Genomic DNA, 27,877 nt, shown 5'->3' with positions numbered 1-27,877 from the left:
TTAACAATAATGGGCTTTCCGCGGGAACTGCGTGTGAAGTAGGTAGGAGGATGATATATATGAATGTAAATGAAGTGTAGTCTTGTACATCTCGGATCAACCAATCCTAAGATGTGTGGTTAATTGAAACCCAACCACCATAGAACACCGGCATCCACGATCTAGTATTCAGATCCGTATAAAAGTAACTGCGTTTACTACGATTTAAACCTTAGAACTCTCGACTTCCAAATCAGCTGATTTGCGATGACGAGTTCACCACTAGTCCAACCCGGTGAGTTGATATTTCGGCACTTAAGGAACCCCCCAAAAAAAACCGGATAAAAATTTAACGGATGTTAATGTTTGTATGTACGTGTGAGTTCTGTTGACCTATAAATAACCTTATATCTCCAGAACTACTGGGCCGATTTTGACCAAACTTGGTCACATTATTTATATATATGGGGCATTGATGCCATTAAATTTTCAACTTAAAAGGTCAAGGGGGTGAGGCTGTACAGCAAGTTCACCGACAGTATCTCGAGATTTCACCTAATTAAGGCCATATTTTTCTTAGGTACATTTTGTTATCAATTAAAAAATGACAATAAAAAAAAACTTTGAAAAATCGCACCCCCACCCAGAAACTGCTCTAAACTACTACTATGTTGTGACGTCACAGGTGACCGGTAGAATTAAATAAATAAATAGTATTTAAAGTGTAAAAAAGTAACTTAGTCTGACTGTCTCGGCTGACTCTGTTCCTGATGCGTTAAGACTCGCGGTTACACCAGTCTACCGAATGTACGAGCAAAATTTGTTCTAAGTTCTGAAATTACATCAGTTTAGTAGGTGCCGACCACTAGTAATTCATTCGCCATACCTGTGCGAATGAAATACGGTACATGCGCACGATTTAGTTAAAATCATTGAATTAAAGGAAAAAAATATTTCAAGTAACATGATAAATATTTTAAATTAAGTTGTGTGTAATTGTGTAAGCCGTGCATTAGAACAACTGTATAGTCAGCTTTTTCTTTTATAATACCATATTTAATTAGCTATATTTTTTAATTCTGTCCTTTAGTCAAATTTATTGCAATAAATTTCTTATACGAGCACAAAAAATGTCTCATGAAGAAACGGAAAATTTAGGACATAATCTACAAGTAAAGAAAAAATCACATATAATTATGCGTCCTGAAATAGACCTTATTCTTCCGGTTTTATCTTAAGAAATATTTTGCTTTGATTTTTTTGTATAGAATGAAGCCGTACTTTTGCCGTTTTTGGAACTTAGATTAAGGAACAAATTTTGGTGGTTCATACAGTCTTTGATCTGATAAATTAAATAAAACAAATCTTAGAACTGTATAGCTAGTAATTTTTAAGAAAATTTTTTTAAAACACAAAACATTTTTTTCGAGATATAATTTTTTATTTTAGAAGTAGAATAACTTTGTTAAATTATCGGATATAAATTAAATTTATTAACAAAATTTCTAAAAAAAAAAAATAATAATTTTTAGATATCAACCGAAAATAAATAAGGGTTTCAGAAATTTGTATTTTATTAAAAATAAAATAGATCAAAATCTGACAAAAAATTCCTGTGTTATAATTTTAGAATGGATTATAACTCAATTTTTTTTTTTAAATTCCTTCTAAAACATAAACTTTCGTTTCTTAATATTTTTAACATTACACAATTAAATTTAAACGATGCTGTTGAACGATCGTCTTATTAAATAATTAATTTTATTTATTTTTAATAATTAATTTATTTCAAAATGATATTTTCCAAATTGAAAAAATTCTTGTTTTGGTTTAAAATTATACCTTTTTAAGTTACAAGAATTTCAGTACGGTTTGATTTTATCTTTAAAATAGAAATGACGGCAAAGTTTTTCAAGCCGTAACTTGAAAATGAAGCTTTTTGATCTATGTTTATAGAAACTTTTTTTTTATTATTTTCGCTTATAGAACATGTTCTGAAATTTTTTTCCATATATATGTATATGAAATAAAAATACTATGAAGTTTAATTAAAACGTATCGTATTTTTTTTTATGATAAGTATGTAATTTATGATGCTACCATGTTTAAGGTTATACTATGGTTTAGTTTGATTTATTGAGACTAAAGCCTGGGAAGCTTCTTTTTTAATCTATAAAGTAGTACACCTTGATGTAATCTATAATATATTATTATGTACTGATTAGAATAAATATTTATTTATTTGTTGATCATTCATATATAAATAGTTTTGAATCAAGGGAAATCAAGGTGAAACTCCAAGGGTTAACATATAGTGTGATTTATAACAAGAAAATTTATCCGATAAATAAATAATTTTTAAAATTAATATTGTTCACCTTTACAGAATTATAATTGATGTAATTAATACAAATATTTTATGGAGATATCTCTGAAAAAACTCAAAGAGGAAGATCAAATTAATTCATTATTTGGAACATATTTTCTCAGATTCATCGCTGAAAATAAATACATGTAAAATATATAATTAATTTCTAAGCGGTTTCAAAAATACATCTCTGAACATATTGCTTCATAACATCTTTTACCTGCGAAAATATAATTCGAGAAATTATTAAAAACAATTATATTTTGTATGTATGGTCATCATTTCAAATGCCGGTTTGTCTAATAAGACATATATATATATATACACGTATTACCAAAAAAAACTATGGGAAAATACAACAAATTAATACCAAGCTAAACTTATTAATAAACATAAAGCTTATTAATTTACATAAAAAATCAAAGTGTCAAAAATCGACAATTAGTTTTAACTTATGACTAAGTTAATTGCCATGGTAATAGAAATGAGATAGTATTTAAATAATTAATGATGTATCCATGAATTCAAGAAACAATTATTATGTAAATTGTTATGTTTACATTGAGGTTGCTATTAATTTCATGTGCTTATGTTGGCAATCACACACGCGCGCGCGCTACAAAACAGCTTAAAATTAGAATAAAGTTTCAAAAAGTGATCCAAATAAAACAAACATAAAAGAAATTCAAATTTATTTATTTTTTATTTTTTCAACTCATTCCTTTTTTTGACTTGATTAAATATTTATTTATATAAAAATAACTATAAAAATATAGCATAATCTAATTTAAAAAAAACAAATAAAAAACAATATGAACACATTTTGATAATTTTTATAATTCAATACATTTAATTAAAATTGCATTTTTATTTTTTTATTGTAGTACTTTCTATTGGTGCTACTGTTGTAGTACTAGGAAATATAGATTGTCCTGAAGAAACATAGGATAAACTTTCAGGAAAGTTATGCAATCCACCTGTATTATAATACTGTCCTGCATGATATCCGGAAAGATATTTACCAGAACTATCTACTGAGCCGACATAACCAGGATATTGTGAATATTTTGAATAACCATAATTATTAAAATACGGATAGTTTACACCAGATTTATAAATAGAATCCTGATAACCACCGTACTGATAAGGATAATTATAACCAGCATTATAATTATAACCGCTAGATTGATAAGCTATTGGTTTTACTGTGGTTACTGGAAAAGATGGTACGTTTTTACCATATGATGAAAAATCATAGGAATTGGAATAAATAGATTGTATGCTTCCATCAGCCGACGATGAACCAGTTTTTCCAGCTAAATTTGACCCAGAATATGATGATAAACCTGATCCGGCAATACCAGAAGAGATAGCTGGAGTTACAGAAGGTGCAACAGTTGGAAAAAAACTAGGTGTGTATTTAATGCCTTGATTAAAAGCACTTTGATAAGATGGATATGTATTAGGTTTGTATGAACCATCATTATATGCTCCAGAATGATAATAAGAATGACTTTGTTGATAACCTGGATAATTGTATCCAGAATATGATGAGGGATAAGTACCATAATTATTAAATTTATATGTACCAAATGAACTTTTACTTGTATCAAATGAAGATAACGGTGGAACCGGTGTTGAAGGAATTATATTTGGTATTACTGAAGGTATTTCTGTCGATTTAAATGATGATGGAGTTTTTAATGGTATAGAGGCCGGTGTAGTAACTGATCCGTACACATTATAACCTGGAGTATATTTAATTTCAGCAGCTTTACTAATTTGATATTGCGGGTAACCTACATTTTGTTTATTATAGTCATAATACCCATAAGCACTGGTATATGGTTTATATGCCCCGTAATTATAAGGTCCAGTTTGGTAATTATTATATCCTGGATAGTTATATGAATGTATTGATGAGCCTGGTGTATATTTACCAAAAATATCAGTTTTACTACCACCAGAAATACCTGTAGTACTACTTGTACCTGGATTTATTGTTCCAGTAGCAGAGTAAATTCCGGAAGATGATTTTGATAAAGATAAAGGTGATACAGTTGAGGTATAACCAGGGAAATTGTAACCGGAATAATCATAACCACCACTTACATATGGTTTATATGATCCACCAAAATAATTGCTGTAACCGGGATAATTATATACATTAGGTGTAGAAACCGGTTTACTTCCGATACCAGATGTTCCAAAACCTGTTGATAAAGAACTAGATGTTGATTTTGAGAAAGGAGCAACAGGTGATACAGTTGATGTAACTCCTGGAAGAGCTTGATAATTATACTTATAATCATAGGCTCCAGAAGAATACGGTTTATATGATTGATATCCGTAATTACCTGTTTGATAATTTGTATATCCTGGATAACTATAAGGGTATGATGGAGAAGACTGGTATTGCCCATAAATATTACTTGTTATTGCTCCTGAAGTTGCTACACCTGATCCAGTTTTTCCAGAACTAGAAGATGATCCTGATGAATATGATGGAGAATAGATTCCAGATGAAATGGATGGAGTAGAAGAGAATGATGAAGTTCCAAAACCCGGTTTATATGCTCCACCATAGTATTTACTTGAATCATATCCAGAATATCCTGCATAACCAGAATTTAGTGGTGTATATCCGTAACCAGAATATGAATTTTGGTAAGGATAATGAATACCAGAATAATATCCGCTTTCGTAACTAGGATTTTTACTACTGTAAGCCGAATAATTGTATGCATTATAATACCCGTCATTATAAAATCCTGGATAATTTTGATATCCTTGATAAATATTGTAACCGGGGTAATAATTTCCTTGAGCTTGATTATATGTTGAATAAGCACCTCCATATAAATTTGATTTATATGCACCATCAGTATTGGCGGAACCAAATTTATATGATGACAAAAATGGTGTTTTTGAATTGTAACCAAAAGAACCTTGATTGTAAGCAGAATTATATCCGCTACTAAATAATGGATTTTGGTTATAACTACTGGCGATCGGTGTATCTAATATATTTTCTGGTGGTGGTGTTACAATTTCATTACTGAAATGCGATGAAGTATCTTCACTTGAAAAACCTCCTCCATTGCTGAAAGACAAATCTAAACTAGTACCAGATGATGATAAGTCAGTTTTATGATGTGTCCCACCTAAAACATTAAAAAAAATATATCATTTTAATTATGAAATATAGAATAATTTTAGCTGAAAAATTTGTTATTAATTCCTGTCTAATATTTTAATTATGTGCAGGATTATGTTTTATTTAATTATTATATAGTAACAAGAAGAGAAATACCAACATTACTTTTAGCTTTGCTTAGGGGAGAAAGAAATGAATAAAGGCATGTCCAATCCTCTTTCGTAAAAATCTAGGACCAGATGAATAAGAAATCAGAATGCTTATTATTGTTATAATTATATAAAAGGTTATATTATTATACATGGTATAATGCATGCTAGAAGGAGAATGTACAGAAAATGTGAACTGCTTCACACATTTGGGCAGAAACATAATATCACATGACCGATCAAAAAAGGAAATAGTGAACTATTCAACTGGGAAAGGATGGATTTAAAAAAGCATAATCTATTTCAAACAAAGATAATGATGACCTAAAGAAGGGACAGTTAAAATGTTTGTGTGGAATGTGTTTTTGTACAGAAGCAAGACATGAAGGAAAATTAAAGCTTTTTAGATATGGTGTTACACTGCAGAATGAAGAAAATCCATGTATAAACAAAGTGAGAAAGCATTAAGGATAGTTGGCACTGATAAAACTTGCTCTTATCATGTTAAAACAAAGAAGGAGCAATTGAGTTGGTGATTTTTTAAGACATGACGGGTCGACTAAAATGATATTAGAAGATGTAGAGCAAGGAAAGAAGAACGATAAAGAAAAACCGAGGCTCAAATATATTGACCAGATTATAAAAGACATGGGATGCAGTACCTGTAGGATGTTAAAGAGACTTGCTGAAAATTGGAAAAAACTGGGGATCAACTGCAAAACAATCCTAGGATTGTTAACAAATGAGGAAGAAAAAATATATGCTACTGGTATACAGCAAAAAGAAGATAGAAAAAGGAAGATACCGAGTACAATTATTGTTATTCTATATTCAATTATATGAGTTTATTATTAATTTTAACCATATTTCTTAATATTTTCAGAATAATTTTTAATAAAATATTTTGCCTCCCTGAAACATTGATTCCAGCTTTATAATAACAGATAGGACAAGGTAGGTAAAGCCAATTATTTATTTCATCTGTAAAATAAATGATACACAGAAGTGTTTTTTTTTTAATTTTTTTTTTTAATTTTCTGCAGCATTAACAGCTATAATCCATGAGTAAAGGTTAGAGTGATTAATTTAACTAATATACTAAGCATCATTTAGAGTTCAGAACTTCTATGCTGATTTAGCTAATAGAATCTTGTTTAATTTATCACAGGAAGTTAAATGATGTTAGCCATGGCATTAACAACACTTTTATATTATTATTTATAGAACTAAAAATAAAAATATTTGTCTTACTATAAAGGATTAACAACTTTTTATAAAAAAAAATTACAGTGATAAAAAATAATATTTATTTTTTTAAAATTATAAATTATTTAATATAATTTATTGTACTTAGTAACCATTCATGTTCCATTATGTCAACAGTTAACTAAAGTAATTTAATGGAAATGTGATTCATTGATCATTTAAATGTTAGATCTAAAGTAAAATGATGTCTATTAAAAATATAATGATACTTTATTACAAAATCTATGGATAAATGATTTGAGAGTAGAGTAGTAAATTAAATTGTCAGATGAAACAACAGAAAATATATAAAAATGAAAACTAAAAATAATAAATAAATAAACAAGTTTCTAGACAGGAATGAAGGAAATGTGATCATGTGATCATTAGCTTAAAAGAAATTAAATATATAAGAAAAATACAAAGACAATTACACACATTTTGAAGAAAACAATTATTTTTTTTAAATTGTAGAATCTAATTTACATTATATAAGTTATTTTTGAATTGGGCCTTCCAAAAATAAAAAAATATTAATATCAAAAAATCCAAATTTCTGTTAAAAAAATGGTGATAAAATATCTCATATCTCTTATTTTATTTCTCCTACATTAGCCTGTCAGGGCACCTTTCGCTCGCCCGACCATCAGGCCAGGGAGCCCCCTGGACCGTCGACTCGTCCGTATCCTCATGTTTGGGAGCGTATTAAGTATTTTACAGGTATTCGTTTAAGAAAAAAAAATTAATTTTATTTAATTATATTTCTGTTTCATGGTGAAAGAAATATAATTAAGTAAAATGATTAATACATTTACATATTTTATATATAAAGTTCATATCAAGAAGCATGGGGCTTCTATAATTATTTATATTTATAAAATTTCAAAAACTTTTCTACAATACGTTTTATTTCGTTGTACAAAGTATTATTATATCGAGAAACTTCGGTTTTCAGATTTTAACGGAAATGCCCATTTTGACTATCCCTAAATCCATTTTGAGTGGTTTCGGCGGGACATCTGAACGTACATACGTATATACGTATCTCGCATAACTCAAAAACGATTAGCCGTAGGATGTTGAAATTTTTGATTTAGGACTGTTGTAACATCTAGTTGTGCACCTACCCTTTTGATTACAATAGACTGGACCAAAAGTATCCAAAAAAGCCCAAAATCCAATTTTTTTGGGATTTTGGGCTTTTTCTTAACTGCAGCCCTCATTCAAGATTTTCAAAGATATATCATGAGTGGTACTTACTTTCATTGGTTTCAGAGTTATCGTCAAATAAAATTTTAATTAATGAAATATTTGGATCTATCAAGGGGAAGGCACATCGGTTCGAATCCGACTTCATCTCCTTTTTTCTTAACTTTTTTTTTTTTAATTTAAATACATTGATTTATTAATAATTAATTATTAACCTCCGACTGTAAAAAAAGTATTACAATAAATAATAATTTAAAAAAAAAATAAATTAAAAAATATCAAAAGTTATTATTGAAATAAAATTTTATGTAGTTTTCATTATAAAAAAATGTGTATCTGTAATTTAACAGACGTAAAAAGAAGTCATGTGGTGTCTACATCAGATTTTTTTATCTTTATGATAAAATAATTCCTTTGTAAATTTGGGGCTCATGCATCAAGGGGATTTTTTTAATGATTAAAATATTCACTAAAATTGATTTCAAATAAATTTAAAAAAAAAAGATTTTTCGAATTAAATTTGAGAGCTCCACCAACAGGAAAGGGATATTAAGTTATTTTATTGACTTTATTGTTTAACAAAATATAAAACTTTTGTTAATCAGCAACTTACGAAGATATGAATAATACTGATCTAGTAATACGAGTTTTTAAATGGACTTTTACTCTATCATAATATGTTATGTAAGATTGTTGGATTAATAATTGTATAAACATTTGATGTTAATAAAAACTAATAAGTATTTCGTAACTGTCCACTTTATTAAAGAAATGGAGGATCGAATCTCTTTCAAATGGAATAATTTTAAATGAAGTGCACCAAAAAATGTGTATATGTAATTTAATAGGCGTACTAGGAAGTCATGCGGTGTCCACATCAGATTTTTTTTAACAAAATGTAAAAAAAATAATAAGTATAATAAATGTTAATGTAAACGACGTACTGTTTATGGTACACAATAAAATTTATTATACAGTTGTTAGTTCAATTTTTTTCTGCTAGATGATAGCGCTTCATTCAAAATAAAAATATGAGCAGATACAGCAAACCAACGCATCATGCATTTTTATTGAAGAACCTTATGATAATAAAAATCTTCTAAAATTTGGTACCTTAATTTAATACTATTCAAAAACCCAAATATTTTTAAAGAGAATGATAAAGAAATTTATAAATTTTCAAAAGAAATATTAAAATTTTGTTAAAATTCTACCATAGTAGTTGATTTTTAATGGGCGTATTGGAAAATTGGTTTATCTACTTTAGTGAGGATTTTAACTTTGCCTTCGGCTTTATATAATTTTACTGAAAATTTTGCTACTTCCCATTTGCCACCTCACATTAATTTTTTTTAAAAATGGTGAAATCTTTATAATTCTATTTTCAAATGAATATATGAATGCCACTTTTCACGCCTGAAATTTAGAATTTTCATTGAAAACCTTTCCCGAAATTTGATTTTTGAAAAATGGTGAAATAAGTGTCATTTTGTTTTTAAAGATAAATCTAAGAACCGATTTTCACAACTGTAATACTTTCGATTCCTCACGTATAAAATTTTTATAAATTATTTGCTTCCCTTATTCATCCTCTTATAAATGGAGTTTTCTAAAATCCTTACTGGGTGTTTAAGTTATAAAAACAAGGTATCCTTTTAAAATTCATCTACGTAGTTTAAGTGGTTTGACCTGCGTGTTGTTCAGTCAGTCAATCAGGACACTTTATTGATTATATACAGATTTAAAAAAAACCTATTCTAAAGAACAAAATCAGTTTTAAATATTATTTCTATATTATCTTTCTTGAATGAAATCTTTTTGAGTAATTTTGCTTTGTGCTGCTTAGGAGAGAATTGCTTTTAGGGCTCTCTTAACCTGTTTACAACAATTACATGTAAAAATCAATAAATTTAAAAGTGATTTTTATCAGTTTAATTATAAGGAATGTAAAACTAACATACTTTTACATAATAATAATGTAAATAATAAAAACATATGATGATCATGAGGTTTTTTATCATAAAACAATAAAGGAAAAATTTATTTATCGAAGTTTATGAGTAAAGGATATTAGTATTCACTATGTAATAATAACAATAACTATTATTAAATATGCATTAAAAATAATATTATAAAATTAAAATAATTGAATTAATTTACCTTCCTTTTTTGTCCTGACGGAAGATGTTTTAGATTTTTCTGACAAGGTGCTATGAATAAAAAGTGAAAGAATCACCTACAAAAATTAAAAAAATATATATATTTATATAACGATTAAATCATATGTTTATAAGTTTACTTTAAAAAAGATACTTAAGTACTTTATGGATGTAATTTGTGATTAATTCACCACTTAATCATAAAACTTAATAATAACATTTTTATATGCAACCTACACCAGGTTTGGCCAGTATTCAAAACCATAAATTTCTGAACGAAGTTATATGTGAAATACTTTGACATCCATGATGGATTTCATCATATTTACAATTGCTGATTATTAATTTGTTATTTAATCAGCACACCTATCATAATTTTCGTTTTAATACCCATCTTTAATAACATATTTTTCATACTGATGCTTAACACACAGAACATATAAAATAAATAAATACAAAAATATTTTATAAATGTCTATGTATATTATTTTGAATAGTACGTTAACGGAAAATACATTTAATATAATCCAACGCCTCTCCAACACGCAGAGGATACTCTAGCAAGAGTATTTTCAAAAGTAATTATATAGCCGGTCAGGGTCACTTGGCTCGCCCTTCCCGTCTAGAGCCAGAGGGCTCTACCTGTCGGACCCCTGTCTGTTCATCAAACTCATACTTGTGGGAATAATAACGATAATTATAAATTAAAGCCTGTTCAATTTATAAAAAATATCAGTGTATTGTAATTTCTTCAGAAGAACAGTTTGGTCAGTACAGGACTCGAAAGTTTGAGTGATCTGAAGAATGCGGATTTCAAAATAATCGGGCATCATCTTAAAAATAGTAGTTATAACTGGGTAGCCGTCCTTCGTACGGGTAAAAATGTATTTTTCCCGGTTCTTAGCGTTACCCGAAAAACACCACTACGAGGTAACGCTACTTCATTTCTCAATTTTAAAAAGTTTTTTAATTTATGTTCAACTATAGAAGTTCAGAGGGGTCACCCCTCGGCGATGTGGGTGACCCCTCAGGTCACCCAGGCGATGTGGGGATCAGCCCTTGGTCACCCACATCTGGCGATGTGGGTGACCAAGGATTTGAACCACCGCTTCCAATCTATCTGTCGGGAATCTTGACATGTGGAGCAGTTTGCCTACAGATTGAGCATAGGCATCCTAATATCCTCTACTACACAGAAGGGACTCTCCAACACTGGCTTCTTGAACTAAGGGAAAGGCTGGATGAGACGTTTCCAGATAAGTGGATTAGAAGAGGTGGTTCAATTCCCTGGCCGTCCAGATCATCCCTTCTTCTTTTGGGTTTATGAGAAAGACAGTGTGTGTACGACAAAAGCAGCCAATATCCAGGAGCTGCAAGAGAAAGTTCGGAATGCCATTTCAATCATCACGCCAGTAATGCTTCAACAAGCATGTCAAGAAATCGCTTATCGGCTGGATATTCTTCGTGTGGCTGGTGAGGCACATGTGGAAGGTATGTGATGTATAGATAATACAGGCTTTAATTTAATTTTTGTTTCATATCGATAGAGAAAACTTTATAATACCTTCTCTCCCCCCCCAAAAAAAAATATACATGGTGTCCTTTAAAGGTGAGGTGTCCTTTCTTCTAGGAAGTGAGTCTACTTAACATACTGAAGAAAAAATGTCCAATGAACATAGGTCCGAAAATGCAATTCACTAAGTTGGTCTAGAGCTGAACGCGTCTTCCGAAATAGGCTGATTTCGAAGTCGAGAGTTCCAGCGTTAAAGTCTTAGTAAAGGCGGTTATTTTTATACGGATTTGAATACTAGATCGTGGATACCGATGTAATTTGGTGGTTGGGTTTCAATTAACCACACACATCTCAGGAATGGTCGAACAGAGAGTGTACAAGCCTTCATTTACACTCATACATATCATCCTCATTCATCCACTGAAGTAATACCTGAATGGTAATTCCTGGAGGCTAAACAGGAAATGGGCTAAATAAAAATAGGGCATTTGAAATGAGACAACCTATATATTATATATAACCTATATATTTGGAATTACAAACTTAGAAGCAGAAAATTATTGGGATACTTTTCTTTCAAACGTGGAAGAATCAAAAACTTTCCCTTATTGCGGTATTCATTTACGCATCACTATTACATTATTTGAGCCTTTCATCCGGAGATTCCGGGTTCGAATCCCGGTCATGCATGGAATTTTTCATTCGCTAAAAATGTTCATTTTCCTCATTTGAGGAAGATGACATACCAATCAGTCATAGAAATACAAAAGCTTATTTAAAATTGATAAGACTTATAAGAACTAATAAGACTCATTTTTGTAAGTTCGGCCCCCTGGAAATTTTTTTTTGTAAAAGCACTTTTCTGAATTCAGGGATCTAGAAAAAAATTAATTTTTTGTAATGTCAAGCGGTTTTATATTGATAAGATTTTACCGCGTACACGAAACTGAAGGTAAGGATAAACATCGAAATAAATTAGACAAAAATAAAATTTTGCTACTTAAATATCACATTTCTTAAGCAAGAAAAAATACAAACAATATCGGCTGGCTATACGATGCGTAGATCATAAAATTCTTTATGCAATAAAGTAGCAATTATAAATAACATAGAAAGACTTTGATATTTAAAATTCAATAGAAAGTAAAATGACATATATATTAATGGGAATATTTTAAGTTAGATGCAACTACATAAACTTTATTTTGTATTTTAAGATTAAAAAATATTTACTATTATTAGTTGAACTGCCAACTGGGTTAGGTTGACTAAAGTTCAGTATAACCATTTGTTTATTTTATAGCTAAACATTTATGCAATAGATTTTTGTTTAATATAAAAGAGCAAGAAATTATTATTATTATTTTAATTTAATTTTTAAATAATAAAAGATCCGATAAAAGAAAAAAATACTTTGACTATTCATGTTTAAAAAAGCTTTTTCCCTTGGCCTTCTTTTTATTATTATGTCACATTAGATTATTCAATATAACCTATTTTATAATTTTGATATTTGGTTGTGAAGGCTGCTAAATTGAGAAACTGGATTCTTAAATTCATTACTTCTAACGTTATCAATAGGATATTACCATGCGAGTGTATATATAATAGTAATCACATAGTAATATATGTTATATATACGAGTAAATATATATTTAATATATATGTAATATATATATATATATATATATATGATGTCCTTTAAAGTTGAGGCCAAACTCTAAGATGAAAAAATATCCAGTGAACATAGGTCCAAAAACTCAACCCACCGGGTTGGTCTAGTGGTGAACGCGTCTTCCCAAATCAGCTGATTTGGAATCGATAGTTCCAGCGTTAAAGTCCTAGTAAAGGCGATTACTTTAATACGGATTTGAATACTACATCTTGGATACCGGTGTTGTTTGGTGGTTCGGTTTCAATTAACCACAAATCTCAGGAATGGTCGAATTGAGACTGTACAAGACTACACTTCATTTACATTCATACATATCATCCTCTGAAGTAATACCTGAACGGTAATTGCCGAAGGCTAAACAGGAAAAAGACCGAAAACGCACATTTTTCCGTCTGTTCGCCATTATGTATTTTTTAACAAAAAAAATATTTTTCAAGAACGGCTGGAGATAACGCAATAAAATTTTGTATTTTATTCTAAACTAACATTTTTTTTAATAGGAAAAAAATAACGATACTCTTTCGTTGACAAATTTCAAAATAGCGGTCGTTTCAATTTTTTATTCTTAAATATCTTAGGAATTATTAGATTTATCAGATTGCTTTGTATTATAAAAATTATGAAGCACTTTTTTGTGAACAAAACGACACCTTACACGTAAAAATCAGACGACAAACAAGAGTTATTGCAAAAAGTAGGCCTTATATATATTTAACAGATGGGCTTGAGTATTGTATTTGGAGATATTGTAAAGAATTTTCGTATATGTAATGTAAGCCAAGATTGATTCTATTTTTAAAATTTTTTGGGTGAAAGAGAGGTTGCTAATAATCCTACAACTAGATTGATAGAGGACAAAATTATTACTTCATCGGTCATTCTATTTCTGCTTGATAGGTTATTACTAATTTTTACTTTCCCGTCTAGATACCGCTGTACCATAGCTACAGCTCCAAAAAGAGAAAGTATTGTAATCGACCAATTTGGAAATATGCAGTTTTCACCGGAACTTGAGGTTTTGGCAGCTAAGGAACCCAAAAACCGGATGGAAATTCTACGAATTTTAATGTTCGTATGTACGTGTATGTGTTTGGTGTTGGCCTCTAAATCATATTATATCTCCATAGAACTACTAGACCAATTTTGACCAAACTTGGTCAGATTACTTCTATATATGGGGCATTGATGTCATTAAATTTTCAACTTAAAAGATCAAGGGGGTGAGGCTGTATAGCAAGGTCGCTCTCAGTATCTCGAGATTTCGCCTAATTAAGGTCATATTTTTCTTAGACACATTTAATTGTTAACAATGAAATAATAACAATATTTGAAAAAAAGATTTTTTACAAAATCGCACCTCCCACCACAAAAATTGATCTAAAGTACTGCTATGTTGTGACGTCACAGGTGAGCGATAGAATTAAATAAATGAATAATATTTAAATTGTATAAAAGTAACTGGCCTGGCTGCTCTCGAACTTGATCGCCCGGTTGACACGGTACCTTGTGCGTTAAGCCTGGCGACTACACCAGTTTGCCGACCGTACAAGCGAAATTTGTTCTATGTAAGTTAGAAATTACATTCGTTTAGTTAGTTCCGATCGTCACCGCTGTTAACGCCACACCCGCGGGAATTAATTACGGTATGCGCGCTACGGTATGTAGAATCATTGAATGAAATAAACGAAAAAAAAAATTGTATTTAAATAAAATGATAAAAATTTTTAATTAATGAGTGTGTAAGCCGTGCAGTCAGAAACAACCAGCAATTGTAGGACTTTCCCGGAAAAGCCGCGTGACGGGTGCGTTGTCACCTTTTTTATCTGGAAGTATTCTAATTTTAAATAAATCTCTGGGCTTATTTAAATAAAATTTTACAAAAATTTAATTTCTCTTCTTAAATATTAACTTATATAAAAATCTTATTCTTTGTTAAATATAATCTTAATATTTATTTGGTTTTCAGTACTTGATAAATTATAAAAAAATATGTATTTTAATCTATTTTTATTTGTTTTTAAAGCAGCGAGTTGAAATAGAAAGATATATTTTTGGGAAAAATATTTTCTTTTTACTTTAATTGTGGCATTTAATTACAGTTTCCACAAATTATTTTCTCCTTGATAAATTTTCCTTACTATTATTTGATAATTTTCCCGAAATGAAGATAAAACTGTTTACTTTTCCCCTTACTCAAACTAAAAAGATTGATAGAAAAGGGGTGGTGCCACAAAACGGGCAAGACCCTAGTGGACACCTAATCTTTCATCTTTTACAAATAATATAAATTAAGTTAAGTAATATTATAATTAGTATTAGGATTATTCCACTAATTATTAATTCTATAAAAGTGAAAGAAATAAAAGAAATAAAAATAATAATAAAAATACTTCTAATTATACACTAATAAAATCGAAAGTATATACAGAGTATTAATAAAGTATACGTACCCTTAAATAACTTTATAATAGCTAATGATGTGTAAAAATAACAAAATAAAGAAATTATTCTTTTAATGATAAAAAATTCTTGTTTATCAACTTTTAATAACTTAAAATAAAAGCTTTTTGTTAATTTATTAAGATTTGTTATATAAAATACGATAAAAATTTTAACGGAATAGTAAGCAAACCTAAGTAACAAACAAGTTTCGAATGTTTTATTTAAACAATTTATTAATTGATCATTTTTATAAGCCTAATTATTATTATTATTAATACCTAACAGAAGTGTTTTCATATTGCTAATGACTTAATTAAAATAAAATTATTTATGCAAAATTAGATTGTGCATGTACGCACGAATGCAATTTTTCTACAAGCTATTTAAAAAAATTTACATAATAAATTATTTTAATTTTTTTACGATCCATTATCCAGCAGGTTACCGGAAGAACAGCAAACCATATCAGTTTATTTAGATATTACTCACGTAATATCTATTAAGTATACATCTACGTACATACATCAACCTAAATAAATTATTTTACTAATGAATTAAAGTATTTATAAAGAAAGGTTAAGTACCCTTAAAAAATCATTTATTCACTACACACACACATCCACCCACCCACCTACACACACACAAACATATATATATATATATATATATATATATATATATATTAAAAAGGTCAATATTTTATTTATTTAACATTGAAAGTAATAGCTTGATGAAATAGATGAATTATAAAATACAAATAATATTTTATCTAACGTTTCCTTAATAAAATAACAAGATAATATTGAAATCCAAATTGCTGATTTTCTGACAGGCAATTAATTTCAATTATCCACTGAGTAAAGCCTAAAAATATAAATGTCATATTAGATAAAAAAAAACAAAAAAAAACAGCATAAATTTAACAAGAAAAGTGATTACAAGATTCATTTTTTACAAATGATTATTATGGTATAATAATAATCATACTGACATAACAACCTTGTTATTTATAAAAAAATCGATATTTTTATTTTGCCATAATCACCTATTATTATACTTAATACCAGAAAAAGGTTTATGCGTACGAATATAAATAGCTTACAGATTTCATAATAAATAGTAATGATTGTTAAATTTAAAAAGAAAACGCTATTTTTCAGAATAAATACCTGAAATAAAAAATAATGTTATGCAAAAAACAAATAGAGGAGTATGTGAAGAAGACATGCAACCATTTAATTTGTTTATTAGATAGGTTTTTTTAAATTTCGTTATTACCTATGATATAATATATTCTTCAACCTCAACAAGTGAAAAAAAACGTAATATTCAATTTATCCAAATATCACTACTGCTCACGGCTACCTATAAATTCAGTTTTCGTTGTAAAGAAATTTTAGTTATGTATTCATGCGACTAGTTTCTTTATTATTATTTATCTTTCCTGTTCTGCACTAATCTTTTAACCTTAACATCCATTATTACCCCCTACTTAACTTCAATTATCTATTTTATAAATTCTAATCTTTGCCTTCTACTACTTTTTTTTGTTACTTTCTCCGTATCCCTTTACTGTTTAATTAACTAAATCTAGATTTATTAATACCGGATAAGCAGCTTTACACCGAACCTCCACAGATTAAATATGTTGCAACATGTAACAATTTATGAAAGAAATGAAAAAAAAAATGCTGACAACACAGTTTGTGTACCGGAACGCGGCTTCCCATATGCACGTTCAGGGAAAGTCCTACAAACTGAGGGTTGTTTCTGATGTACGGCTTACACACACAACTTAATTTATAATTTTATTTAAATTTAATATTTTTTTAGTTTTTTTTTAATTCAATAATTCTAATTAAAGCGCGCGCGCGTATTTAATTCGCGCGGGTGTGGCGGTACTATCGGCGACGGTCAGAACTAACTAAACTAATGTAATTTCACAACTTACATAGAATAAATTTCGCTTTTACGATCGGCAGACTGATATAGCCGCGAGGATTAACGCATCAGGTACCGAATATACCTGGCGATCGAGTTTGAGACCGAGTTACTTTTTTACAATTTAAAAATATTATTCATTTATTTAATTCTATCGTTCACCCGTGACGTCACAACATAGCAGGCGACTACAACACATTCTTTGGGGTGGGGGGGTGCGATTTTCCAAAAACATTTTTTGTTGAAAATCTTGTTATTTTTTAATTGTTAACGAATGTGGTTTAGAAAAATATGACTTTAATTATATGAAATTTCAAGATACTGAAGGTGACATTGCTGTATAGCCTCACTCCCTTAACCTTTGAAGTTGAAAATTTAATGGCATCAATATGCCATTAAATTTTCACCTTATATATAGAAGTAATCTGATCAAGTATTGTCAAAATCGGTTCACTAGTTCTGTAGATATAATGTGATTTAAAGGCCAACACCGATCACACATGAACATACGAATATTAAAATTCGAAAAATTTCCATCCGGTTTTTTGGATTTCTTAGGTATCAAAACATTAAGATCCAGTGAAAACCGCACATGCCCAAATTGGACCGATTACAATACTTTTCCTTCTAGAGCTATAGCTCTGCTATAGCACTATCTAGATGGGAAAGTAAAACGAAAATTTAAAATTAAATCCTGTATTTACCTTATAAAAAATTTAGATACACGGTAAGTTATAGTAAAAATATGTACCATAGTTTTATTTTTTTTATTTTCCCTTTTTTTTAGGCAAGATTTTAATTACAATGAAATCCTTGCACAGCGATGTACGTTTGTGTAAGAGTTATCATATTGAAAATCAAGTAACATAAATTGTCAGTGCCGTCGATTTCTTTCTGAATGTTCGCCTTCTTTTCATTAATAGTGTACGGATTTGATTCATAACCTCGGACCTTCAAATATCCCAAAGAAAAAGATCGCAACTGGATAAATCTTGGGAACACGAAGCTCACCGCTCTCTGCTGATATCCCAACCCCCGTAGGGGAACACCCAACTTGTGACGATTCCGGTCGTCCAACTTCCCGTTCCTAGCCCTGATGGACTTTAACGGAGGCTGTCGTTTGACCCTCTAACTGATTACATCTCACAGTCATCAGCTAGGCTTCAGTTGGGATGCCACCTATGTAAATGCCTCGGTAGATATTTACATCAGTGAATTTCAACTCAGCCTTTGCCTTTGCTGTAGGCTTCTTTCGGACATCTTCTCTGTGCTGTCCTACATCGTTGCCCTCTGAACTAGCTAACCGAGTTCACGGAAGCACGGACCCCGCGCCTACTCCAATTCTTAGGAAGCTGGGAGCGACTGTAAATGTCTCATAAACGAGATGTACGAGGTTATATCAATAATAATGTTCACCACAAAAATTTTGATCGCAAAAACGGAATTTTACTTTGTTCCCATAGTGATCTCAAAACGATCAATTGTAAGCCTTTAACTTAATTGCAATCCTCTACTGACATCTCAATTTCCCCTCCTCCCTCCGATGGAGAAGAACAGCAGCTACCTTGTGACATGTCTGGTTGCCATACCACCCCCTCGGTTCCAAGCCATCAGTGGCTTAGTCGGAGGTCAACTTCTTGCCCTCAAACTGATCACATTCCACAGTCATCAGTCGGCCTCGATGAGATGCAACTGATGTAAATACCTCGAAAGACATCCACATCAGTAAATTCCGCCCTAGTCAAGGTTTGCCTTTTTAGAAGACATCAAACGCCTGGTTCTACCACGTAGCCCTCAGGAACTGCTAAGCTTTCTGCTGACATCCCAATTCCTCCCTGAGGGAGAAGAACACTCGTCTTGTGACATGTCTGGTTGCCACACCACCTCTCCGTTCCTAGCCATTAGTCCTTAGTCCTCTGGTGACATTCCAACCCCCGTAGGAGAAGAAATCCGCCACGTGAGGATTCCGGTCGCCTCACCACTTCCCCCCTGTTACTAGCCCTGATGGGCTTTAACGGGAGCCATCTGCTGACAGTTCGTTCTTCTGTATAAACCGTATGAACGCGTGCTAGTAAATCCTTTTATGTGCTATATGTTGTTCCATCTTTTTGAAACAAAACGTACGCTTTTTCATGATCTACTAACTGAGCGTAGAATTCTTTGAAAACCGTACGGTACACATCTACAGAGCGTATCAAGAAGTTCTTCCGGTACTTTGTTAACCTACTTTACTCGTGAAAATAATGAAAAAGGTACATATAAGCATATGTTCTAAAATGCTTTGTTTGCGAATTACAGCTAATGAAAGAATTTTCTCGGATTTCAACCACCCTAGTGAAATGAGATCGTACTGATATTTTTTTAGGACGTTAAGTAGCAGAATTAGTGATTTTTTATGGCTTTTTATAGGAAAATCTAATAAAATAAGTTTAAGAACCGTATCAGCAGTAGTTTTTGAAAAATGTTGGATGAAACCAATAAATTGGGGTAAAAACAAGATTTTTACCCCCTTGTACGAAGTAAAGGAAGTATTTAGATGACAAAAAATTTCCGTTTTTAGATTTCAATGGAAATATCCAATTTGAACATCCCTGAATCCATTTCGGCTGGTTTCGGCGTGACGTCTGTACTTAAATACGTATGTATCTCGCATAACTCAAAAACGATTAGCCGTAAGATGTTGAAATTTTTGATTTAGGACTGCTGTAACATCTAGTTGTGCACCTATCCTTTGACTGCAATCGACTGGACCAAAAGTGTCCAAAAAAGCCTGAAATCCAAACAAAATTGGATTTTGAACGCTTTCTTAACTGTAGAGATTTTCAACGATATATCATAAGTGGTACTTATTATCATTGGTTCCAAAGTTATAGCCAAATAAAATTAATGAAATATTTGCACTTTACAAGGGGAAGGCACGTCGGTTCGAATCCGACTTCATCTCTTTTTTTAACGTTTTTTTTTTGTTTTAATTTAAATATATTAATTTATTAATAATTATTAACCTCTGTAAAAAAAGTTTTTTAATAAATAGTAATTCAATAATAACAATAAAAAAAAAAAAATATGAAAAAATGTTATTAATGAAATAGAATTTTGTGTACTTTACTTTTTAAAAAATATGTGCATGTAATTTAATAAGCGTATAAGGAAATCATGTGGTGTCCTCATCAGATTTTTTATGTTTTACGTACAATAACTTAGTTAAATGTGTAATAAACACATAAAATGTTTAAACAAAACTTGTAGTGAATTTAATTCTGAGCAAAATGGTGTAACATAAGTTGAATAAAACAAAGAAAAACTCGAGTTCTATTTAGAAACAATCTGTAGATTGACAGTCCGGTCAAAAAATATTCATTATACGATTATCGGAAACAGCACACCATACATCAATTTTCTCATCTTGATATGGACACTCAAATATCTGGTGAGAATTTTCAGTTATCCAATACCTTTATGCAAATTAACACGCTCAGATAAAAAAATCTTGCCTTATCTGACATGAAATACTCCATCGTTTTTATCTGTTCATCGAAAATATTTTTGAGAATCTAATCATAATAATTAAGACTTTTCCGTTTGTATGTTCACTTTTTATTGTTACACAATACGGTTTTAATTTGCATTTAATTTTGCCTATATTATATTATTATTACTACTACGATTTTTATTAATTCTAATTATAAAATTGTTAATATAAATAGTTTAAAAATGTAAAAATTATAAATTTAAAAGTATAGGAGGAGAAAAAACAGTAGAATGGTCAGAAGGTAAAAAATAATTAGATTATGATAATGATAATACAAATTAAAAAAAAAAAAATCACGATAAATACTTTGATATTTAACAGAAGGTGAAATGTTAAAAGAAAGGGAAACCGTATGAGTTTACGAAAGGAACATAATTTAATAAAGATGTAAACGGAAACATAATCACTGAAACGTATCTAAGGACAGATCCATCGATGCAAGAAAAAGATTTAGAATTTCTTAATCTTTATATAAAAAAATAAGTATATAAAAACAATGATTTTTTAATAAAAATAAACACAAAAATTAAAAATAAGAAATATGTATGATAACTTAATCATGAATTATTTATTTTAATTACTTATGTACAAAAGTAATAATTATTACATTAATACAAACATTGTATGACTATATATAATATTTAAATATAGATTTTAAATATTATTTTAATTTGGATTTGGTATATTAATTTATCAACAGTCATGTTTTTCTTAAAGTAATTATGTAGCAGTCAAAATTAAATTAATATTATATACCACATTACATTAAAATTTTTGACATAATCTATGATCAAAAAAAAAAAAATAGTAATGTATAAATACATTAATAAATGTAAGTTTAATATATATATATATATATATATATATATATATATATGTAGAGAGAGAGAGAGAGAGAGAAAGAGATATTGTGTGTTTTAATTTACATTCAATTTTATGTTACGTATGATAAAAAAAAAATTATGCATGTCAGTTAATTATTAATGTATTATAATTTTAATTTAAACTCTTATCGAGAATATTATTCATTTTCGATTAATTTTATTTGATTATTACAATGTCAATTTTATCGATTGTTCTAATGTTTTATTTTTAAATGTTACGTAACAAAGAATTAGACTATACTGCATGGTATATAAGTTAGTTGAAAACAAAACATTTGTTATGTAATATAAATATATATTTTTTTTTAGTTTAACGCTACGTGAAACTAATTACGTTAATTTAATGTACGTTAATCTAACACTATAAAAACAATAATAATAATAATAATTTCTTTTACATTATCTTGCTTCCTTAAATTTTTTAAATGTGACTATATATGAAATTTATTTTACTATACTATTGAATTCTGTTGCTTTTACCAACCACTTTATATCATAGGTAATAAGTTGAAGTTAAATATGATAGTTGTCTTCATAACGAAAATGAAAAGAATAGAAAGTTATTTTTCCATATTTTTTGTTAAGTTATACATTTTATTTCATTAATAATTTTGTTTTTGTTTTTTTGTTAAATCGAATAAAAACTAAACAAAATATATTTTTTTTTATGTCTGATTCCTTTTTTTATTTCTGATTTTTATGTCTGGTATCCGTAAATAAAAATGTGATTAATGTACTGAACTAATACGGTCGAGACGCACAGTAGTAACATCTGCAGTAAGTCACTTGTCTTACGAGCATCAGTTCACAAACAGCTGTGCATTCTATTTATTAATTTTTCATTATAATACTTTATTCTTTCGTGGGAAAAATGTTTTTTTTTCTCTTTCTCTATATAATTTTCATAGAATTGTTGAAGAAAAACACTTTTTTTGTTTAAAATACAGTAAATTATCGCCTCCCGTTTCGAAAATATTAAATTAAAACAACTTAAAATTGATCGGAAAACAAATAGAGGAGATGTGATGTACCCACTGGGTTAAGTGAACTCTTTATCAAATTATCCTTCTTCTATAAAGTTAAGGAAAGCAGTTGTTATTTTTTTCTTTTTAAGGAATTAATATTTTTTATGATCTGAAAAGTATAAGGCTTTTTTCTTGGTTACTGTAGATGGTAAAAAGCGGAGGACGGACACAATTTTGTCTCTTATATAAACTAAAATTATTTTAAAGTATAGAACCTGATAAGAACTTGAACTGAAAGTGTATACATTTATCAAAACACATTTTTTCAAGATTAAACTTTGATATGATTACTTTCCTACTTCATGAAGTTTCTTTTATATTTCATGTAAGACATTTTTTCTACATACAACTCTATGCCTAAACATAATTATGTAAAGTTAATGTTTTTTCAAACAATTTATATAATAGATCACAATGAAAGAGATGTAGTGAACAAAATGTATCATAACTTATCTTTAAATAATATTCTTAATAATGTCTCGTATCATACAGAATTCATCCTATAGAATTCGTTGTAGGATAAAGAAAATATGTCTAGTATTAAAATTGAATCTCTAGAGAAAAAATGAAATCGACAAGTAATTCTCATCGTTAGTCGATGTATTTTCAATCGAAAAGATACGGGAATTTGACCATATATGACGGGTCCGCGGGTTTAAAGATTGAAATATCTAAAAAAAACATAACTTTATAAAACTATGCTAAGGGTTTTTTTAATAAATTACTAATTTCCACTATTATCTTTTCAACTGAACGGTCTGAATTTTTATAGGAAAGTGAAATAAAAATGAAAACTATTCTGAAGAAAAATGATCGAATGAAAGTTTAAGTTTGACAGAATGTGTTTTTACTTCATTTTTTGCATAGAGTTGAAGATTGAATTATCCACAGAGTTCCATTCAGATAAAGTCATACTCGCTCCAAAACAATCTTTTTTGTAAAAAAAAAGAATTATCACAAATTTTTAAAATAAATTCAAACAAATTTCTGTTTTTAAAAAGCGTTGTTATAAGCGTGAACAGTGTTCAATATAAATAATAAATAAATCATGAAAATTACTTGACGAGATGTGTTTTATATACATTATTATAACATTTTAGGCTCAAAAATTTCCAAACTTATGTCAATTTCATTGAAATTTAGATATGAAAGTTAAAATTTGATGAAAATTGGTTGAGACGTTCTTGACCGATCAGGATCAGCTGTTCTCAGTCGGACCGCTTCTGAAGTCTGAATATTTTTGGAGTAGTTACTGTGGGACTTTGATGCGCTCTAATAAAAAAAATATAAAAAAAATACTAATCGAAAAACTGTTTTCCACATACGATTAGATTTTTATTCAGGATTCTTAAACACAAATCATATATCAAAAATCATTCTTATTTATTTCATAAAATGAATTTAATGATAGAAAAGTATCGAAAAACGTTATTTTAAAGATTTTAGCGGTACCGTCGCCGTCTCTCTGTCAAGTTGTCATAGTTGTAGAGGGGATGCTAGCGACTACCCTCGATTAAAGGGTCTCTTTTAATGTTTAGCCACCGGAATCGCCGCAAGGTATTATTTCAGAGGATGAATGAGGGTGATATGTATGAATGTAAATGAAGTGTAGTCTTGTACAGTCTCTGGTCGACCGTTCCTGATATGTGTGAATAATTGAAACCCAACCACGATTAAAGGGTCTATAACATAAAATCTATGGTAATTTTATAGTTGATATTTTTAACATAAAAAACGAATTTTATATTTTTTTTATGAAATTTATTTTAATACGTAGTATTAATAATTTATCATTTTTTTATTATTAAAGAGAGGCCATCAACAGCTATGGTCATCAGCCCGGTAGAAAGTGGTAGCGTATGAAAAGATACCGTACCTGACTGGGATTCGAACTCGGGATCTCCGCATGAAATTCCAAGATGGTACTACTCGGCCACAGAGGTCGGACATTTTTTTTGCACTTAAGTTAGAATGAGAAATTAACAATTTTAAAGTACTTAAAATTATTTATAAATGTATTTTTATAAAATTACTTTAGAATAAAGATATTAATGATCGGTATTTAAAATGTATTTTACCTTATTTAAATTAATCACGAAGCAACTTTCCAACATTTTTCCTATTATTTTCTTGTTCTATATATTTATAATAATTTATAATTTACCATGAAAAATAACAAAATACTTTTTTATTAAATTATTACATTTTGTTATTAACAAAATATAATAAAAAATACTTATAAAAAATATTAATCTAATTCTACTGATGGTCACGTGTTCGACTAACAGCGATGTTCTGAAAAATTTAAAATGAAAGAAATCCCAAACGCTAGAGAACTTAGTAGTTAACTTGCCTTTGAAAATAACAAACCAATAAAAAATAATAATTTTGTAATTTATTATTTATTACACGCACCGTTTTAAATATATATATTTATTTCATATAACAAAAAAATGTTATTAAGTACAGAAATAACTGCGCTCACAAAAAAACCGGTACATATGTATTACTGTGGGTAAGAATGGTATTTTAAAAAACAATAACACGATATAGAGTGATGTATTCCCCGATACCGATTAAGGACACCAAATTGAGCAAAAAAGTTCATATCGATATAAATCCTATTTTACTTTATTTTCCTTCTTGACGCCATTTTGTGATTTTCAATAAAAGGATTATTTTTCAGAATCGTGTAAATTAATTTTAGTTAAATTTCGCAAATTTAAGACAAGTATCATCTTCTTCTATAAAATACAACATTTTGAAAACGTCATCTTTAAAAATTTCAAAACGGCAGCCATCTTAATTTTTTATTATCAATATCTTTGTAATTATTTGTTTCATCAAATTTTTAAGTATTAAAGAATTAATTAAGCATTTTATTTTGAATAAAATAACACCTCATTTGTAAAAATCCGTTGACAAACAATCGAGTTATTGCAGACAATTAACACAGCAGTACGCTCTTGCATATTGTAATGCAAGCTGATCATTTTTTACCTGTTTTTATATCATCCACTAAATGTAATGAAAAATATTAATAATAAATTTATAAAAATGATCAAACAAAAAATTGCAAAGATACTGAAAATTAAAAATTATAATAGCGGCCATTTTGAAGTTTTTGACAGTGACGTTTTCAAAATTTTCTATTTTGTAGAATAAAACTCTTTAATTAACGTAAGTTTACCCGTTCCTATAAATAATCTTTTTGTTGAAAATAACAAAATGGAGGAGTCCAGAAGGAAAACAAACCAAAATAGAATTTATGTCGATATGAAGTTTTTGCTCATTTTGGTGTCCTGAAGTTCGGGAAATACGTCCGGGAACACTCGTACATAGTCTGTAAACTATTGTTGGTGAATTTCTCAAGTTATACGCTGTTCGTACCGATTTAAAATATTTAATGAAATGTGTTTTTTTAAGCATATAATTTTACCCACAATCTGATAAAACTGTTGTGTTTTATATATATATATATGCATATTTAATTTCTAAAAAAAAATAATTTTATAAATTTAAATAACTACGACGAAAAAGTTTTGAATTAAAAACGCTTAAAATTAGCAATGAAGACGGGAAAAATTATTTATTTGAAATTTAATCGGGTAAAATCAGAAATATTCTACACATTTCACGTGGGATAAAGTCGAGTTATTATTTTCAAAATAATATCTCGACTTCTATTTTCATCGAAAATATCTAGTTAAAATTAAAAATATCTTTGTTTCTTTTTTCAAAAAAATTGTTCTAATATTTTAAGAAAAAATTAAATAAATGAACAGATAAATGACTGGGAAATAAAATAAGACTCGATTTTTTTTAGAGCAATTAAGTTTAATATTCATTAAGATGCAGTGAGATTATTAAAGTTATTTAACAAATAACCGTTTCGTAATTACTTTTTATGAATCCTAATTCTATGCGCTGATGATGTGCACAAAGAACACAAAACGGTTGTCCATATAACTTTTAATTCTTTCTTTAAGTTTTTACAAACAAAATATTAATAATTAATAACGCTTAATCCAAATGGATTTTAATAAAAATAATTATATTGAGATATTAATAATAAATATATTAATATAATACTTACAAATAATAAAAATCTATTCATTTTGTATTGTTTAAATCGATGATTATTAGAATAAAAATATTATTTGTTAAACAAAAAGTTATAAAGCTGTATCTTCTGGATGAAATGTTGTCTTGGCGATATATTCGCCTTAACTAACAAAGAAGACTGTCTTGTGTCATGGTTTTATACAAATCAAAGCCAATATACATAAATAAAACTGCATACATTATATGTAATATATATATTTATGGTTTATATGTGTGTGTATTTAAAAATAATTCTTGAATATCAGGTATAATTCATGATGAATAAATTAAAAAAAAAAAAAAAAAAAAAATACCTTAAACTTCACCTATATAACATAATGTATTAGTTTCCATTAAAAAAAACCAAACAATAAAAATATTATTGTATTTGTGTGTATATATAGGTATAATATTAGAATGAAATAAGAAGTAAAATAAAAATAAAAAATAACAGCCGAAACCCATCAAGTTATTTATTTTTCTCTTAAAACCTTG

General features: G+C 28.8%; 1 protein-coding gene across 1 annotated transcript; it reads right to left on the bottom strand.

Moving 5' to 3' along the window:
* Positions 1-3,142: 3,142 nt before the first annotated feature.
* LOC142331558 (uncharacterized) lies at positions 3,143-27,504 on the bottom strand. Its single transcript, XM_075377547.1, has 3 exons — positions 27,375-27,504; positions 10,268-10,343; positions 3,143-5,511 (listed from the first exon to the last, which is right to left on the bottom strand). Exons 1-3 carry the CDS (start codon positions 27,393-27,395, stop codon positions 3,215-3,217), a joined length of 2,394 nt encoding a protein of 797 aa, XP_075233662.1. The 5' UTR covers positions 27,396-27,504; the 3' UTR covers positions 3,143-3,214.
* Positions 27,505-27,877: the final 373 nt, after the last annotated feature.

Source organism: Lycorma delicatula, chromosome 10, assembly GCF_047948215.1.
Source record: "Lycorma delicatula isolate Av1 chromosome 10, ASM4794821v1, whole genome shotgun sequence".
NCBI classification, from domain to species: Eukaryota; Metazoa; Arthropoda; class Insecta; order Hemiptera; family Fulgoridae; genus Lycorma; species Lycorma delicatula.
This window is presented reverse-complemented; position numbering and strand designations above follow the sequence as displayed.

Excerpts from the sequence above, each read along its gene's own strand:
- LOC142331558 (XM_075377547.1), bottom strand. The coding sequence starts at position 27,395 with ATGAATAGATTTTTATTATTT. Across the intron at positions 10,344-27,374 it reads TGAATAGATTTTTATTATTT|GTGATTCTTTCACTTTTTAT; the intron begins GTAAGTATTATA and ends TAATTTTTGTAG. Across the intron at positions 5,512-10,267 it reads CGTCAGGACAAAAAAGGAAG|GTGGGACACATCATAAAACT; the intron begins GTAAATTAATTC and ends TTAATGTTTTAG.